At 36.6% G+C, this 18,923-nt stretch overlaps 1 protein-coding gene and 1 long non-coding RNA gene across 4 annotated transcripts in view; one reads left to right on the forward strand and one right to left on the reverse strand.

Moving 5' to 3' along the window:
• The first annotated feature begins 1,101 nt into the window (after positions 1-1,101).
• On the forward strand, positions 1,102-18,894 carry RRH (retinal pigment epithelium-derived rhodopsin homolog). The gene is made up of 7 exons (XM_049631032.1): positions 1,102-1,207; positions 6,970-7,160; positions 8,833-8,932; positions 9,664-9,817; positions 10,702-10,870; positions 15,709-15,887; positions 17,558-18,894. Exons 1-7 carry the CDS (start codon positions 1,102-1,104, stop codon positions 17,670-17,672), a joined length of 1,014 nt encoding a protein of 337 aa, XP_049486989.1. The 3' UTR covers positions 17,673-18,894.
• LOC125923023 (uncharacterized) overlaps positions 1,154-18,923 on the reverse strand; it is a 58,914-nt gene continuing 41,144 nt past the window's right edge. For all 3 annotated transcript variants that reach the window (XR_007457861.1, XR_007457862.1, XR_007457863.1), the window contains 2 exons: positions 7,062-7,172; positions 1,154-1,890 (listed from right to left, as the gene is read on the reverse strand). This is a non-coding gene — a long non-coding RNA (uncharacterized LOC125923023). The remainder of the gene's footprint in view (positions 1,891-7,061; positions 7,173-18,923) is intronic.

Below are 18,923 nucleotides of genomic sequence, written 5' to 3' on the forward strand. Positions count from 1 at the left end.
GCTTACACTGTTAACTTTGGTGCATCTAGCATTTCTCTGAAGTTACTGATTTAAAAGAAATATTGCAAAGAATCAAATTTTAGTAATATTACATGACAGAAAGAATATGGGGAGGGGGGAAGTGGTAGGAATGGTTTATTCTAAAAATTTTCATGCTAGATTATAACCCATTTCTGTAACCTACTTTTTGGGTTGTTAACAAGAGTCCAAAATATTAGAATTGCCCTGTATTTCTTAAGATGAATGACTGAATCCAGATACTTTGCTGATATATTCTGTGACTTTTATTATTAGATAATTACTTGTGCATACCAAAGCATAGGGTAAATTAAGTGAGGTGGATTGTAAAATAAACTATATCAATGCTATGAAATATAAGCTATTAATAGGTTAGACTTAGGTTTATTGACCTGGAATTTATGATCTGGCTTTAGGGGAAAATATGTTACAGAATGATTTTATATATGCATATCTACCCCTTTTTGCTTAAAAGAAAAAAAAAGTGGGAGAAACTCAAATCCTAGTATGAATATATATTAGAGAAGATGTACACCAAAAAATATGTACTTTTAGGGGAGTGAGATTTGGAAGGATGGAGGGAGACTACTTCTTTATGTCTGATTATTCAAATTGTTCTGGAAAAAGAAACTGAAATGGAAAAACTCGAATAGCTCAACAGAAAGTAGGGTCCTTAACCTGAATAGTTTTAGGTGACCAAAGCTGGTTCTTAATTTCAGGACTGATTTCCAGCAACAATCAGTTAAGTCAGCTCCCACACTGATTTTTGAGTATGTTTATTGTTTGAATGGGAGTGTGCACTTGATAATCTCCTTAGATACTAAGCTGCTGCCCAAATTGTTTAAAATGCGTGGTGCTTGTTATTTCTCTGTATTTTGCTAATAAGCTTTTGCCTTGTTCTGGGAATTAAAATCCTTTCACTAGCCCAATTAAATTTGTTAAGGGAGGGCCTTTATGAAAAGGCCCTTCTCTGAGGTCTTTGAGTGGAAATGATTGGTTCTGAAAATTCTTCTTCATCGACTCTTAAAACATTTTGTAATCATTGAACGCTCATTATGAGGGCTGTCTCAACTTCCCTCCAAAATGCTAAGGAATAACTTAAACAACAATTCAGACTCTAAAAATGAAGATGGCTCAGTCTTTTCACAGACTGAACACAATATTGTTGCAGCTTACTTGATCACAGCAGGTATGGATGTTTACTCCATTAACTGTTATTTTTCTTTCAAATGGGTGAAGAAAAACAGTTTTTCAGCATAAGTCAGTAGAAAAAAGTATGGGATCAGAGATGTTTCAAGTCCCTTATCTTTTCTGAGTTGGGGTGCTCATGTGGGCAATAGGGATGATACTACTTGCCCCGTTCCTGGCTTGTAGAGTGAGAGAACATGGATGGAAGGATAAATGAAGGCATTGTGAAGGGTGGTTAATGCCATAAGTTATTTTGAATCCTGATAAATAATGTGACAGTGGTGAAGTGCGGTTGAGAAAAGTTTTCTATAAAATGAATAATTTTTTAATAATCATCCATATATTTGGTTATTACATTGTCAAATTAAGGCTTTATTGGGGAAGAGTGTGTACCATGGCAAAAAAGTATTTTTAGGTCATTTACTATTCTCCTACATCCTCTGTGTCGTCTTGTTTTTGGTGGTGGAATCTAATTAAGATCCTGGAAATCTAATTAAGGTCCTGGAAAGAAAATGAAAGTTGTAAAAAAAGAGAGCAGACTGTATTGTTGTTGAAGACAAGGTGGAAATTCTGCTCATTCCCAGAATGCTGTATTGGAAAACTCTTGCACTTTGGATTTCATCCTTTAGTATCTATGCAACAGTGAGCAAATTCCCTCAGCTTTGTGTTCTTCCATTTTCTTATCTGAAAACAGGTTAAGAATAAGATACTTGTCATGATTGTTGTGAAGAGTAAAACTGAATGACTTAAACGACACATACAGTAGATGTTGGACACATATGTGTTTCTTTCTCCTCACACGCACACAGTCATTGATGTATATTGGATCAAGATAAAGGTGTTTACTGAAAAAGAAGGGTGGGGGAATGACAATAGAAGCTGTCTCATCTTTTTTAGGTATAGGTTGAATTGTATAAATTTTATACTAAGCAGTAACTTCATTTTCAACTCTATGCTCAGTAATGAGTTTTAGAAGTAACTGTACCTTGGGTTTTTATCATTTTTTGTATTGACGTTTGAAAATGTTCAAATATATTCAAAAGTGGAGTGAAAAGTATAACAAATCCTATGGTACTCAGTTTATTCTTTATAATTGCTTAGTTCCCCTATAATTCACAATTACTTTAGTGTTAGAAATTATGGTTCCTCAGATAATTTTTGTAAATTTTAGTACTATGCTAGCTTGTTCATTTGAATACCTCTGTATGATAAGTACTGACTGGACAAGTTCTAGTTTCTTTCTGATTTTTTTTTTTTTTGTGGTTGAAACAATATGAGAAAACAATATGCTAATTAAAGAGAAAATCGTCACAATTACATAGAAATACTTGGTATACAAACCTTTGGTTTAGTTAGTTTTTTGTAGATGATCAAGAAAAGCTATCTTTTTTGACCTGTTTACAAACAGTAGCATGCAAAGACAATTTCTTGTTAAGAAATTGTTCTCTCTGGTTCTTGTGCTCATAGCAGTAACAATAATAGCAATCTTACTACAACTACAAAGATGACCACCACTACCAACTACCGCTACTGTTATTTGAATTTTTGCACTATTCTAAATAATTACTCGTATAGAATAATTCATCCTTATACTAAGTCAGTCAGTGACTTAGTTTTATCTTCCCTGTTTATACACACAAAGTGTTTAAGTAACTTGCCCAACACACAAATCTACTAAGTAGCTACACCAGGATTTGAAGTCAGACATTTTGGTTCTAAAGCCCTCATATCTAACCTCAAAAGTCATTTTTTTTTTAATTTTAAAATTTTTAATTTTTAAAATTCATTTATTTATTTTGGGAGAGAGAGAGGAAGAGCACACGTGGGAGCTGAGGAGGGACAGAGAGAGGGAGAGAGAGAATCCCAAACAGGCTCTGGGCTGTCAGTGCAGAGCCCAATGCAGGGCTTGAACCCACAAACCGTGAGATCATGACCTGAGCTGAAATCAAGTATTGGACAATTAACTGATTGAGCCACCGAGGTGCCCCCAAGGGTCAGTTTTATTAAGGAATATGATGAGTATGTGTTATTTGGTTGTGGTTTTCGGATAAACTGAAGGGAGCATATCTAACCTCTTCATGCTTCTGTTGAAAGATTTATTGTTCTTTAGGTCCCCTAATTTAATAAAACCTACTCATCTTTCCAAACCCAAACCAAAAAAGCTATGAGAATAAAGCATTTATTTCATTTGTTACTTTTACCAAGAACTTATTTAGATTTTTTGTTTTTAATTTTTTCTTTTTTAAAAAAGATTTATTTTGAGAGAAAGTGCACATGGATGGGGGGGGGGACAGAGAGAGAAGGGGTGAGAGAGAATCCCAAGTAGGCTCCATGCTGTCAGTGCAGAGCCCAACACAGGGCTTGAACCCACAAACCATGAGATCACAACCTGAGCCGAAATCAAGAGTTGGATGCACAACCGACTGAGCCACCCAGGTCCCCTCGTTTTTAATTTTCAATTTAATATTTCCCTTATAAACTTTTACCAACTTGAGCACGGTCTCTTAATCCAGGTAAGGCTGGGAGGCAAGAGGGCATGGTAAATTAAAGATGTGAAATAAATTCATTATGAATGAATTGTAAAGTGAAGGGCAAGAGATATTAGGCTGCAGAGGAGGCTGTGTACCAGGTAATGAAGAATCACCTAAATCATAAGGGTGATGAGTCATTGAATAATGTGATTCCACTTGCATTTTAGAAATGTGCTATATATTAGTAGCTAAGAGTCCACATAGGAGGCCCCTGTGTGATTAAGATTAAGAAGGATCCTGAGGAGGGACAAGTGGCAATGGGGATAGAAAGAAATAGACACACTCAAGAGCCAAAATTTAGAATTGATGGTTGGGTGTGGCAATTGAAGGAGAAGGAGAGGGGATATCAAAGGTGACGAGGTTTCTGTTTGGGGCTCCTGGTTAGATGGTGAAGCTATTCACCAAGATAGGAAAACACCTGGGGAGGAATAGGTTTGAGGCAGTAGGAGAAAAGTCTCTGGGTTCAGTTTGAGAGATGTCCAGTAAAAAGCTGGACACGTGGGTTTGAATTTTATGAGATCGATCTGGAAAGGGATCAGCATATAGACTTGGATATGTATGAAATCACTCAAGATTATGTACTGAATGTGAAAAGAAAGGGTCTGGTACAGAAACTTGGACAATGCACATATTTAATAAGGTAGAGATGGAGAAATAAAGGCCAGATATAGATTAAGTAAGATCTACCAAAGAGATTGAAAGAAAGCCACAGAAGCCAAGGGGGAATTAATGTAGACTGAACTATTAAATGATCTATTATTATCTACTCCTTAGAAAATATCTGCAGTTTGAGAAATAGAGCAGAGAGCTTGAGATAGCTGCTGAGCAAATAAAGGGCTAACTTGTTTACCACATATCCCCCATTATATCTAAGACCTCCCCAGAAGTACAGTTAACTCTATTCTGGCTGTGTACTTGGTAGGCAACAACTTACTGTACTATGTTTTATCTGAACTTTTAAAACATCAAATTTATAATTAGCTTAGAAAGATTCTTCGATTCATTACTTTTTGGAGTATTTCTTGTATGCATGCTATAATACTTAATGCAAAAAATAGAGCCAAAGAGCGGGCCCTTGGCTGGCTCATTGGGCACAGCATGTTGCCTTTGATCTCAGGGTTGTGCGTTCCACCTCCAAGTTGGGTGTAGAGATAACTTAAAAATAAAATCTTAAGGGGTGCATTGGGTGGTTCAGTTGGTTAAGCGTCCAACTTCGGCTCAGGTCATGATCTTGCAGTTCGTGGGTTCAATCCCCACGGTGGGCTCTGTGCTGACAGCTCGGAGCCCAGAACCTGCTTCAAATTCTGTGTCCTCCTTCTGCCCCTCCGCTGCTCACACTCTGTCTCTCTCAAAAATAAGTAAACAAACAAAAAAAATTTTTTTTTAATCTTAAAAAAATAAAAATAGAGCCAAAGAATCATCAAATTTGCTATCACTATGCCTTACTTATGCTTTGCAGGAATAATAGAAATGAAACAATATGAGTTTTAGTTGTGGTCTGTTTATTAAATAAATCTATATGCCACATACTCATAGAACACAGGAGTCGTTAGGAGCCTGAAATCTAGATGGGAAGACTAAGAATATATAAACGTTAAAGAATATATCATTACATAAGATTAATAATGTATAATCTAAGCAAGCACTTTGGGAATTTAGAGAAGAGAGTATACTGTGGGTAGGGGAAGGCCCTAGGGTAGAACTGGGCTTGAATAGAACTTTGAAGGATAGGTAGCATTTGATTGAATAGGTACAGGAGAAAAGTACGTTGTTCCAAGTGGAAGAAATTGGAGTCAAAATTTACAACAAGCCTTGTGTATTTGATAAATAACTAGAATGGAGGGCTTGTTTTGACAAGTGAGGAAATTTGCTTAAAGAAAGTGAAAACCAATTAAGGCAAAAACTGGAATATCAGGTTGGGACATGTGGGCTTTTATCCTACAGCCAGTGGAGAGTATTGAAAGTTCTGAGAAGAAACATTAATTCTATGTTGTAGCAAGCTTATTCTGCCCCAGCAAGGAAGGGAAAGAATGGGAATCTGGAAGCTTAGCGTGACAGGATGCTAAAAGGAAGTTTTGGATGAGGGTGCCAAGAAGTTCTTCCCCAGCTGATACTTTTGTGTGTTGGTGCTTGAAAACCTTCCCTCATTAGAACTGCTGGGGACTGCACACCAGTTGTACTCTTCATAATGGTGAATACAACTCTGTGTTACTGCTTACCCCTCTTTTAGCCCCCAGGAATCTGGTAATGGCTCTAGCCTCTCTCAGCCAAAATACTTCCCCATCCCCACTGTTAGGACCTGGTATGACCCACATCTGGGATATTTACACATCCTTTGCAGCATGTAGGTTGTTAATTGGGCTAACATACGTGTCTGGTCCACTCAACAATATTGCTTATTGTATATTAATACACGGCCATTCTGATTATGAAGTTCAGTCATCTATCTACCTGAGTCCAGCCTGTTCCAGGGCATTGACAACAATGAGTTTTGGGACCTGCAAGGCTAAGAATCAGATCCTAGTTTGTGGAAATTTGACTAGCGTGTTATCACCTGTGAAGCTTCTCAATGTACTTAAAAGCCAGCTTGACTTCCTTTTTGGATAGGCAAACCTTACAGTGTGCATTCTACAGATGTGTGTGAGTGAGTGTGTGTGTTGGATGCTTTGATTTGAACATGATGAATTTCAAGAAATATTGGAACAATCATCTGATCTTATACATGATAGATCCCTAATAAATGTTTAATGACAATGAGTTGAAGGAAAAGGGATAAGGAACTGGAGCATGGGTCAGGGCTGGAACGAGACAGAAGAGCTGTTAGGACAGAATCATAGTTGAGGCTCGAGAAAGGAAACTTGAGAGAGAGAAAGCTTCAGGCCTCAGGAAGGAGGAGGAGGAAGTTAGACTGCCAAAAGAGATGGTATGGTCATACATATATCTTAAAAATCAGCAGGGGTGGTATTATGAAAGATAAAGGAGCAATTTCAAGGGGAGAGTGATTAACCAGCCTTCAGTGCTATTTATGCAATTGGTAAATTCTTTGTTATTTTATTATTTCTATTGCACAAAAAGGCTGTGAAGATATTACAGTTTTAAGAACAGTTGAAGCTCCTCAAATGAATGAATTAAAATGGATTTGCTATTTGAAGGGGCTTAAATATTTAATTTTGATACTACTTTTAAACACTCAAATTAAAAAAAGTGATTTTTTTTTTTTATGTGTTCTCAGGTATGATAAGTATTCTCAGCAACATAATAGTTCTGGGCATCTTCATTAAGTACAAGGAACTTCGGACTCCCACAAATGCAATTATCATTAACCTGGCTGTTACTGACATAGGAGTCAGTAGCATTGGATATCCCATGTCTGCAGCTTCAGATCTGTATGGAAGTTGGAAATTTGGATATGCAGGATGTCAGGTATTGGAGATCCTTTGGGATGAAAGGAAAATAAAATAGATTAAAGAGATGTAAATTTAAATGTCTAAAAAAATTCCCACAGGTTTCAATCAAATAAGATCACATAGGATAATAGATAAAGCGCTCTTACTGAAAAGAACTTCAGGAGTGACTGGGAAATATATTCTTTAATAAGAGAAATGACCTTGGTAGCAATTATTATGTTTTCGAAATTTCCCCGACCCAAAGGAAAAAACAAAAAAATTAGCATTCAGCTAGAGAAGAAAAGTAAAAATTTGCATATTCAAAAAGAAATATCCTATTTACATTTGAAACAATATTTAATGACAATATTTAATATTTAATGACAATATCATAATATCTAAGTAATACAGTTAAGCTATCAGGTTTTTTCCCCTATGGAAAGTCCTCCAATGGAGTTGCTATTAATTATATCTACTATTAATTTTACTGGCAAGAAAATATATAAATATTAATTTGCATATCCTAGTAGGCAGACATGACTTTTGGCCTGATTTTTAAAATCAGTTTACTATTTTAAAAAGTTTACTATTTTAAAAATTATAAAATAGAGAATACAATGTAATAGAGAATAATGAATACTCATGTGTGTACCACCTAGTTTTGTCAGATCTTAAGGTTTTGCAATATGTGCTTCAGGTTGTTTTGCTTTTTAAAGATATAAAACTTGAAAAATACTGTTGAAGGCCATTGCGCACCATATCCAATCATATTTCCTTCTTTCCCATGAATGTTTTTCTATCTTAGTACATATTTAGGTGTACATAAACTAAACTGCATGGATATTTTAAATTCTGTATAAATGATGTATTGTTTGTGTTATACAATCTTCATGTTTTTGAGGTTTATACATGTTGTTGGATGTACTCAATTTAACTGCTACATGATATTCCATTTTATGAACATACCCGAATGTACTTTTTTTCTGTTATTGAGTATTTATCCCCCATGTTCTTCTTTCACCAACAAGGCTTCAATGAACATTCCTATTCATGTCTCCTACAATATGTGAGAGTTTCTTTAAATATATTTCTCAGGAGAGGGTTGTAGAGAATATTCACCTTCAACTTCACTAGATGTGCCCAAATTGCTCTCCAAAATGGGTATGCCAATTAGGAAAACTTCTATGATTCCACATTCTCCCTAATGCTTGGGACTGTCAGACTTCTAATTTTTTTTTCATCATTTTTATGTGTCTAAATGGTATCTTACAATTTGCACTTCTTTGAATACATATTGTGGTTTACATCTTATGTCATAAATATTCAGATTCCCTCTTGTGTGAATCACTCATTTTTCTGTTTGTCTTTTCCCCTTGTTGAATTGTCTACCTTATAAACACTAGTATTTTGTTGGTTATATGCATTGTACCTCATTTATAGTTTGTTTTTTACTCTGTTAATAGAATATGTTGTATAGAAGTATTACTTTAAGTCTTAACATTTTATTTTAATTAGTGAAGTCCTAAAGCACTTTCCATAAATGCCTTTAATAAGCCAGTTACAATATGACAATGGAAAATGTATTTTAAAATTATTAAAATAAAAAACATTCAATGTATCTAAAATATATTCTAACACTGGAATAAAAATGTAAATATCTCTTGGGAGGGCATGTAGAATAGTGGGTTCTTTCCGATTTTGATTTTTAGATTTATGCTGGGTTGAATATCTTTTTTGGAATGGCAAGTATTGGATTACTCACTGTTGTGGCTATGGATCGATACCTGACCATCTGCAGTCCTAACTCAGGTATAGCACTTCTCTCAACTTTCTCAATGGAAGGTACTTCCTGCCTAAGTACCACTTAACACACATTTACTTTAAAATATAAATGTAAAAAAAAAACCACCCATATATATATATATATATACATATATATATATACACATATATATATATATATATATATATATACATATACATTTTGTATGTGTGTGTGTGTTTGTGTATGTATACATATACACACATGCATATATATGTGTGTGTGTGTGTGTGTGTGTGTGTGTGTGTGTGTAATGAATTGTAATCATGGTCAGTCTTATTTGTCTGAGAATCCTTGTTCAAAAGTTTCAATGATTTCCTATTATAATTACAATAAAATCCAAATTTCATAGCACAGCCTCCAAGGGCCTGTGTGGTCTGGCCCCTGGCTATCTTTCCAGCTTTGGCTAGGGCCTCTCACTTTGGAGTACTGGACAAGGCCTTTCCCACTTTGGGATCTTTGTAAATGCTATTTCCCTAGGCCTGGAAAGTGTTTCTCCCTGCTTGTCCTCTGGCTGACCCTTTTTATCATTCAGGTTTTGGCTTAAATGCCATTTTCTTTTCTGAATATAAATTCACATAGATAGGCCTCTGAATGAATTAAAGTGCTTTGCAAAGAATCTACTTGACAACAAATTTGAATAGTTAGTAAAAAACAAAGTGGAGGTATGAATTCATCACTGGCAAATGATGCTAATATTTCATCTGTTTGTTAATAGGAAGAAGAATGACCACCAACACTTACATCAGCATGATTCTGGGGGCCTGGCTCAATGGCCTCTTTTGGGCTTTGATGCCTATCATAGGGTGGGCTAGTTATACCCCAGATCCTACTGGGGCTACTTGTACCATAAACTGGAGGAAAAATGATGCGTAAGAGACACATTTACACTTTATAATCAAATACTTCTAATGTAGACATTTTCTCACCATTTCAAATTTAAGGTCAGGTCAAATGTTTTCCAATCAGAGTGTGGCAAAGTGCTTCCTTGGTGGTGACATGTGAATCCAGCATTGAATTACTCTTGTTTGCAAGTAAAGGCCATCCAGCTCCCTTGTTCCCCTTACCCTTTTACATCCTCTCCCGTGGCACCAAAGTGGGCACAGAAGCACCCTTTTGGTATTTGTAACTCAGAGATAGAATCCAAAAGGGAAAAGGGAGTGTTAATATCGCTAGACAGCATGCAGCTCTGCGGGAAGCCCAGGCTGAGTCCCTACTATCTTTTCAAGATAGTCTGGTGATAAAGCTGAAATTACACAGCAAAAGCAGTCACTGTAAGGATTCGCTTGTTTGTTAGTTTTGCTTCTCTGTATTTACCAGGAAAAAGAGGGTAACTTCGTTTATTAAAGAAAACGGAAGACTACTCAGAAAAACAAGTAGAAAATTTCTGAATCTAAATTTAAGATTTTTCTGTAAAGGGGCAATAGTAAATATTTTTATGCTTTACAGACAAGACTGTCTCTGTTATAATTGTTCAAGCCTGCCTGTGAAAGCAGCCATAGATAGTATATAAATGAATGTAGTTCCAATAAAATTTAATTTACAAAGACGGATGACAAGGCTGGGCGTGGCCTGTAGGCTACACTTTGCCAACTCCTAGTCTAAAGGAATTAGTTAAATATCCTTCCTAAGCTATTTAATAATACAGTGACTGTTTAACAGTGCTAGTATTATTTTTAATATTGTCCTATTTCCTTTGCCCTATTTAGCACTTTAAACAAGTAGTGATTTAATGATTCCCTTTTCTTGTTTTCAGATCTTTTGTTTCTTTCACGATGACAGTTATTGCGATAAATTTTATTGTACCCTTGACAGTGATGTTTTACTGTTATTACCATGTCACTCAAACCATTAAATGCCATGATACTAGTAACTGCACTGGATACCTCAACAGAGATTGGTCAAATCAGGTAGATGTGACAAAGGTAAGATTAAAATCCTTAAAATGTTTTTGCAATGGAGCTTTTACACATATGTGGTCTATATTATAATCACCTCTCCCCAACACCTGATTCTTATTCCCTGGCTCTTTTTCTTGTTTGCCTTCATATTTCTTTCTTTCTTTTAATGTTTATTCATTTTTTGAGAGAGACAGAGACAGAGAGAGGCAGAGCGCGAGTGGTGGAGGGGCAGAGAGAGGGACACAGAGAATCCAAAGCAGGCTCCAGGCTCTGAGCTGTCAGCACAGAGCCCCACGTGGGGTTTCGAACCCATGAACCATTAGATCATGACCTGAGCTGAAGGCAGATGCTTAACCGACTGAGCCCCCAGGCGTCCCTGCCTCCATATTTCTAAATGATGTGTTTATCTGCTGTTTTGGATATTTTTATTTGCTATTACTCTTGATTTTCCCACTATGGACAATGAGAATTTCTCTCTCTTATATCATCTTTCCCACTCCTCTACCCCAACCTTTTTTCCTCATCTTGTCAGTATAATGTTAATATTTGGTTACATTATTTTACATTATCGTAACTACCTAAATTTTGTTTATTGCAGACCTCTGTAAGGTTCTGTGATTTGTATTTTTTTAAACAAATTGTTTTTCTTTTGGGGTAAATAATTCATTCCTTTCTTTCTTCCTCCCTCCTCCTCTCTGTCTCCTCTTCTGCTCCCCATCTGTCCTACCCTCCCCACCACCATAGTTATGGTTACTGTTCTGTGTACCTATTGCCAATTCATCTCTTAACTCCCTACCAGAAGTGCCAATCTCCTCTCAATATTTTCTTTTTTTTTTCTTTTAAAAAAAAAATTTTTTTTTTTAACGTTTATTTATTTTTGAGACAGAGAGAGACAGAGCATGAACAGGGTAGGGGCAGAGAGAGAGGGAGACACAGAATCTGAAACAGGCTCCAGGCTCTGAGCTGTCAGCACAGAGCCCGACGCGGGGCTTGAACTCATGGACTGTGAGATCGTGACCTGAGCCGAAGTCGGTCGCTTAACCAACTGAGCCACCCAGGCGCCCCTCCTCTCAATATTTTCAAATGCATCAGAGACTAATTGATTTTATCCTTTTTTTTTTTTTTTTTTTTTTTTTTTTGGAACAGTCCCTCCTGGCACTTCCAAGTGTCCTGCTCTATACTGGCCCTTCTCTAAGACCACTGCCAGCATCCTCAGATGTCTTTATCACCAACTGGGAATGTCTTTGGCCTCTTTCCTGGGTTGAATCACCTGTATTCTGGCTTGCGTATCTTCCTTTTTCTTGGTTACTCTCTCATTTGGTGGAACACATTCTCAAGTAGATTTCTGAGATTATAGGGAGGTATATTTTTTAAAGATTTTGTTGCCTGAAAAATGTCTTAATTCTATGATTATATTTGACTGTTTGCCTTGTATGGAATTTTAAGTAGAAAACGATTTTCAAAGAGTTTTGAAAGCATTGCCTTATAGCTTCCCAGCTTCCGGTGTTGCTATTACGAAGGCTGACAGCATGCTTGTGACAGTCCCTTTGTAGTGATCTATGCATTCTCTCTGGAAGCTTGAAGGATCATTTCTGTGTCTCCAATTTTCTAGAATTTCATGCAGATGTGCCTTGATGGGGCTCTTTATTCACCATGTGCTGGGTACTTGGTGAGTTCTTTCAATATGAAGACTCAGGTCCTCCCCTTCTGGGAGACTTCTTGTATTATTTCTCTGGCGATTTCCTCTCTCTGTTTTGTTTTTCCTGTTCTCTTTTTCTGGAAGTCCTTTTTTTTTTTAATATTAAATTTCCTGGATTTACCTTCTAATTTTCTTAAATTTTCTCTCCTATGTTGTCTCTGTCTTGAGCTTTGTTTCCGTTTGTTTCTTTCTGAGAGATTTCCTCAACCATGTCTATGTCTGGGGTTGGGTGAGAAAAATGAGGCTCAAGACTTGGGTGCAAAATTTAATTTTTTTTTTAAACGTTTATTTATTTTTTTGAGACAGAGAGAGACAGAGCATGAACAGGGGAGGGGCAGAGAGAGAGGGAGACACAGAATCTGAAACAGGCTCCAGGCTCTGAGCCGTCAGCACAGAGCCCAACACGGGGCTCGAACTCATGGACCGTGAGATCATGACCTGAGCTGAAGTCAGATGCTTAACCGACCAAGCCACCCAGGTGCCCCGGGTGCAAAATTTAATCAGGCACCACAAAACTCAGTAATCCCCACCCCCCCCCCAACACACAAAGTAGTTAATGTATTTTTATTATTTTTTTTAATGCTTATTTATTTTTGAGACAGAGACACACAGTGAGTGTAGGGGAGGTGTACAGAGGGAGACACGGAATCCCAAGCAAGCTCCAGGCTCCAAGCTGTCAGCACAGAGCCTGACACGAGGCTCAAACTCACCAACCGTGAGATCGTGACCTGAGCCGAAGTCTGATGCTTAACTGATTGAGCCACCCAGGTGCTCCAGTTAATGTAGCATTTTTTAAAAAAATCAAAATTAATGTCAGAAACTCACTGAACAAAATATAAAATTTTAAATAAAGATAGGATCTCACCCTGAGCTTGCATGACTCACCTCAGTACCCTGATCCTGGCTAATCACATTGTTCAACTTTTCTATTGCATTTTAAAAATTCTCCTCTTTCTTTTATAGATAGGGCATAGGAGAAAGCCCATTTTTTATAGATAAAAAGAATTAGTTTACACCCTCTACTCCTTTTCAATAGCCCCCTCTTCTTGTTTTATGGATATGTATCTTCTCTCATTTCTGTTCATCACATATTTGTTTCCCCTGAATTTCTGCATCATTTTTTGGTATCTTTTTAAAAAAAAGAATTATCATTGAAGTATAGTTGGCATACAATGTTATATTAGTTTCAGGTGTACGGTGTACAACATAGTGATTCAATGATTCTCTACATGATACAATGTTCACCACAATAATTGTAGTTACTATCTGTCACCATTAAATGTCATTGTAATATTATTGACTATGTTCCCTATGCTGTACTTTCACCTCTATGACTTATTTATTTTATAACTGGAAGTTTGTACCTCTTAATTCTCCTCACCTATTTTACTCATCCCCTATGTTTCTCCCCTCTGGCAACCACGCTTTCCATATTGATGAGTCTATTTCTGTCTGTCTGTTTGTTCATTTGGTTTTGTTTCTTAGATTCCACATATAGGTGGAATCATATGGCATTTGTCTTTCTCTGTCTGACTTATTTCACTTAGCATAATATAATACCCTCTGGGTCCATCCATGTTGCAAATGGCAAAGTTTCATTCTTTCTATGGGTAAGTGATATTCCATTGTGGTGTGTGTGTGTGTGTGTGTGTGTTTAGGTACATATATATGTATATAATTTATATATATACATTAGATAGATACACACACACACACACCATTTTTGTCTCTGCCTGTCAGTTTGTTTCCTCAATATCTGGTGGTCAGCGACTGTCTCCTACATATTTAAAAGTGATACACTAAAAAGCTGATTGTGAGCTCTGGACTGCTCCTCACTGGGATGTTTCCTTGGGGGGAATTTCTGACACTGTGTATCTCCAGGTATTTTCTCCTGGGCTGGTCAGTTCCCAAGGAGATTCTTTCATGTTCCTTAGTGGGAAGCACAAGTCTGTTTCCCAGATTCTCATGGCTCAGAGCAGGGAGGGGACAGACAGCATGCAGCACCCCTTTCTTACAGTGCTCCAGCTCTCTGCTAAGCCCAAGATCCTATAGTTTCCTACCTCTTAGACTGAAGCTCTGGGATTCTTCTGGGGAGGGGATGGGGCAGCTGCATGGTGGAATGGTAAGGGGATTCAGAAGTTTGTCTGTTTTTGCAGATTTCAATGAGTTCTGCTATTTTAAGTTCCATGTGCTGCCCTACATTCAGAGTTAGCTGTTACCTCCAATTCCAGGGACTTTCTGAAGTTCTGCGTAATGGATTAGTCTCTATTTCATGTTCCCTCACTGATGGTACTTTTAAAAGTTTTTTAAATTTATTTTTAAATTATTCTTGTGTCTGATAAATAATTTGATGCTTGCCCAATGGTTATTCAGTTTTAATTTTTACAAGGCTATTGTCTAATCTGTGATTCTCAGACCTTAAGGGTTTAGATCTTTTTAAACCTCTTTCTATCATTTTAGTGGACAATCAATAAGGAACAATGTAAAAATTATAATTTTTTATATAAAGGAGATGCAAGGGAGCTGCGTTACAAAACTATCTGCACTGTACATCTATGTGGAGCTTCTGTATTACAATACAATGAACTCAATATACGACTTTGGTCTTTTCAAGATTGAACTTAGAAAGTGAGAAAGTTAGTTTTTAGATTAGCAAATAATGAGAGTGAGAGGAAAAAGCACAATGCCAGCAGTCCATAGCACAATTACTAGAAATGGGTTAAGAGTGGGTTTTCATGTGCCTTTCATCAAAGCCAGCTTTTGTATTCTTCCTTTCCCAGATAAAGAGGACATCCTTTACATCTGTATAACATTCTACTCATTTAATAAGTTCTTGTTATCATAGAGGACTTCAGGCACATAAGCAAAGTACAATGAGGTTTGGAAAAATTCAGTTTTTGGGGTGCCTGGGTGGCTCAGCCAGTTTAGCATCCGACTTCAGCTCAGGTCACGATCTGCCAGTTCGTGAGTTTGAGCCCCACATCAGGTTCTGTGCTGATAGCTTGGAGCCTGGAGCCTGTTTCAGATTCTTTGTCTTCTTTCTCTCTCCCTCTCTCTCTGCCCCTTTCCTGTTCTCTCTCTCTCTCAAAAATAAACATCAAAAAAATTAAAAAATTTCAATATTTTAGATATTGGGTTTGCCAAATATTGATTTATTTTACAGATGTCTGTGATAATGATATTTATGTTTCTGGTGGCGTGGTCCCCTTATTCCATCGTGTGCTTATGGGCTTCTTTTGGTGACCCAAAGAAGATCCCTCCCTCAATGGCCATCATAGCTCCACTATTTGCAAAATCTTCTACATTCTACAATCCCTGTATTTATGTGGTTGCTAATAAAAAGTAAGTAATGTCTAAAATGCTTTAAAAAAAAAACAGATATAGAAAGAATGTTAAAAAAAAATTAGGGGGGTTGGAGACTGACAGAAATTCACTTCAAACTAGTGTAAAAATTATTTGGCTCATGCAACTGGAGAAGCATCTAGGCCCTTAAATGCCTAGAGCTCCAGTTCTATGAGAGCCTCTTCCCACATGGGGGTGAGATGATCACAGCAACACAAGACCCAAGTTCTACCATCTAAGCTTTTCCAAATTCGAGTTTCGTCTCAGACAGCTCCCTGGCCGAAAAGCTGCTGGAAAGTTGTTAGTGGGCTCAGCTTAGTTCTCGTGGTTACCCCACCCAAAATACATGGAATTGATTTTCCAAAGAAAAGAGTGGTTCTATTACCAGAAAAGGGACAAGGTGAAGAAGACAACGTTGAACTCCATAAGTGGGTAGTTGTATATTAGAACAGAAGACATTCAGATGCAAGAGAAAAACCCAGTGCTGAAATAAAAGGACTTCAGGGGTGGGTAGTCATTCAGGATAATAAAGAATCCCCCACTCTCCCCTCTCCCCCCTTGTTGGGACTCAGCAAGATTTCCTCTGTGAAGCTTAGATTATTTTATTTCCTGTTACTGCAGAAAGGTGGAATAACTAATTTATTGTCCTTAAATATTTGATAAGAAAAATCTCAGTAGAGGTCAGGTAATTTGATCCTGGAATGCCAGCGATGCTTCTATTAAACTTACGTTATTTAGGCACATGTTTGGTAGAGCAGCTTTAGCTACAGGAATACAGGGAAACAAAAACTTTTAAGAGCAAACAGACCACATAAGAATAACGAACACATTTTTATTTATTTTGAGAGAAAGGGTGCACATGCATGCCTAAGTTAGCAGGGGAAAGTCAGAGAAAGAATCTCAAGTAGGCTTCTCGCTGTCAGCGTTGAGCCTGATGGCAGGGCTTTATTTCACGAACTGTGAGATCACGACTTGAGCTGAAATCAAGAGTCAGAGGTTTAACGGACTGAGCCACCGAGGCGCCCCAAGAACACATTTTAAATTCAGAGCCTATTGGTAGTTCTTTTGGAAAGATTAGTCATTTTCAAGCTCCCCTTAATTTCAACTGGCCTTTGTTCAGAAGAACAAATGCATGAAACACACATCCTTGGTTCAAGTAAACTGTAATTGACATTAGAAGTGTCATCTTAAACAGGCATAATTATTGATTTGTATTAAATGCCTTCAATATTTATAATCAGTGGTGTAAAACTGGTCTTTAACTGTACCATATACCTTAAACATTTATGAATGCTTTTTTTTTTTATTTAAAAAAAATTTTTTTTTAACGTTTTATTTATTTTTGAGACAGAGAGAGACAGAGCATGAACAGGGGAGGGTCAGCGAGAGGGAGACACAGAATCTGAAACAGGCTCCAGGCTCTGAGCAGTCAGCACAGAGCCTGACGCGGGGCTCGAACTCACGGACCGCGAGATCATGACCTGAGCCGAAGTCGGCTGCTTAATCGACTGAGCCACCCAGGCGCCCCTATGAATGCTTTTAAAGTTGGAGGCAGAAATTTATTTGGAGATGTCAATTAGCAGTAGAGGCATCTTAGCCATATTTGAAAATGCTTTAATAGTTCCAAATCATTATAGGATAATGCCAGATTTCCCCTTTTTTTACTGTAGATTTCGGAAGGCGATGTTTGCCATGTTCAAATGTCAGAATCACCAACCTATGCCCGTGACAAGTATTTTACCAATGGATGTATCTCAAAACCCACTGACTTCTGGAAGAAAGTGAAATAAGAGAAAAAGCACACAGTATCAAAATTTTTTTATTTACTTTTTTCTCCAATGGTTTAGTTTTATTTTAAATATGATCGTGTTTAGATCAGATACATAGATTATTGTCCTATTAGACCCTAAATGCCTCAAGTGTTTCTCCTATTTCTTCTATTTGTGGGATGGCTACTGTAGTGAATGTTTCTTTATGCCCTTTATGTAAACTTATGTCCATCTCCTTTGATGAAGCTAGGCACATGAGATTAAGGCCCATTCTATTTCTCCCAATCATGGCATTCATTACACTGTATCAATGACCAAGTAACTTGCCTGGGTCCTCCATTAGACTAGAAGTAGCCATTATTTTAATATTGAAATAAATTAATAATAATAAATAGTCTTCAGTAAGTAAATTACAGAAATGAGTTGTTGGATGTTCCTAGATGGAACTAGATGGAAAACATTTTTAGCATTTCACTCTTAAAATTTTAATGCAAATATTAACATAATATTTAACAAAAATAATCAAATGAATATTAAACACTTGCTTCTAAATCACATTAGTTGATGCACATATTTACTTTATATAGCAATATAATTTCTGTATATTATTATGTATTCTGCATTTTCAATTAACATTTTTCTGTATATATATTTCCATATATTTGCCACTAGACTTAATTTAATCAGAGTGGGTTTTTTGTGTTTTGTTCTTTTGTTCCTATTTTGTCTGAAATTTACTTCATAGTGGCAAGAACACAGCATGCAATCTACCCTTTCAACCAGTTTTTAAATGTACAATATAGTATTGGTAACTGTGACTACAGTATTGCACAGCAGATCTGTAGAACTTATTGTCTTGCTTAACTGAAATGGCTATTGATAGCTGTATGCTTGCTCTTTGATGTATTCTTAGCACATAACTGCATGTTGCTTGGTACATAGTAGGCACTCAATAAAAAAACTGTTGAATGTGGAATGCATTTGTAGACTCATGTATTTGTTGTTTGAAATAACCATTAAGCATAGTATGATAATGTAATACTGTTTAAAGAATGGACATTTAAAATCTGCAGTATTTTATTTTAATTGAGCACAATTTGCTGACTTTATTGTTTCTATATGCATTCTATCAGTTTTAAATAAAACTTCCCATAATATTCTTACTTTTATAGAATTTCCTTTTGAAAAAGTTTTTTTTTGGTTTAAAGATGATTGATAGAACTACCCAATACAATAATAGCAAGATTAAATTATATATGTGTGTGTG

Source organism: Panthera uncia, chromosome B1 (genome assembly GCF_023721935.1).
Source record: "Panthera uncia isolate 11264 chromosome B1, Puncia_PCG_1.0, whole genome shotgun sequence".
In the NCBI taxonomy this organism is placed as follows: Eukaryota; Metazoa; Chordata; class Mammalia; order Carnivora; family Felidae; genus Panthera; species Panthera uncia.

Bases quoted from the DNA above. Each gene is read 5' to 3' on its own strand.
- RRH (XM_049631032.1), top strand. From the start codon at position 1,102: ATGCTAAGGAATAACTTAAACAACAATTCAGACTCTAAAAATGAAGAT. The intron at 8,933-9,663 runs GTATAGCACTTC...GTTTGTTAATAG, and splicing joins CATCTGCAGTCCTAACTCAG to GAAGAAGAATGACCACCAAC. The intron at 10,871-15,708 runs GTAAGATTAAAA...TTTATTTTACAG, and splicing joins ATCAGGTAGATGTGACAAAG to ATGTCTGTGATAATGATATT.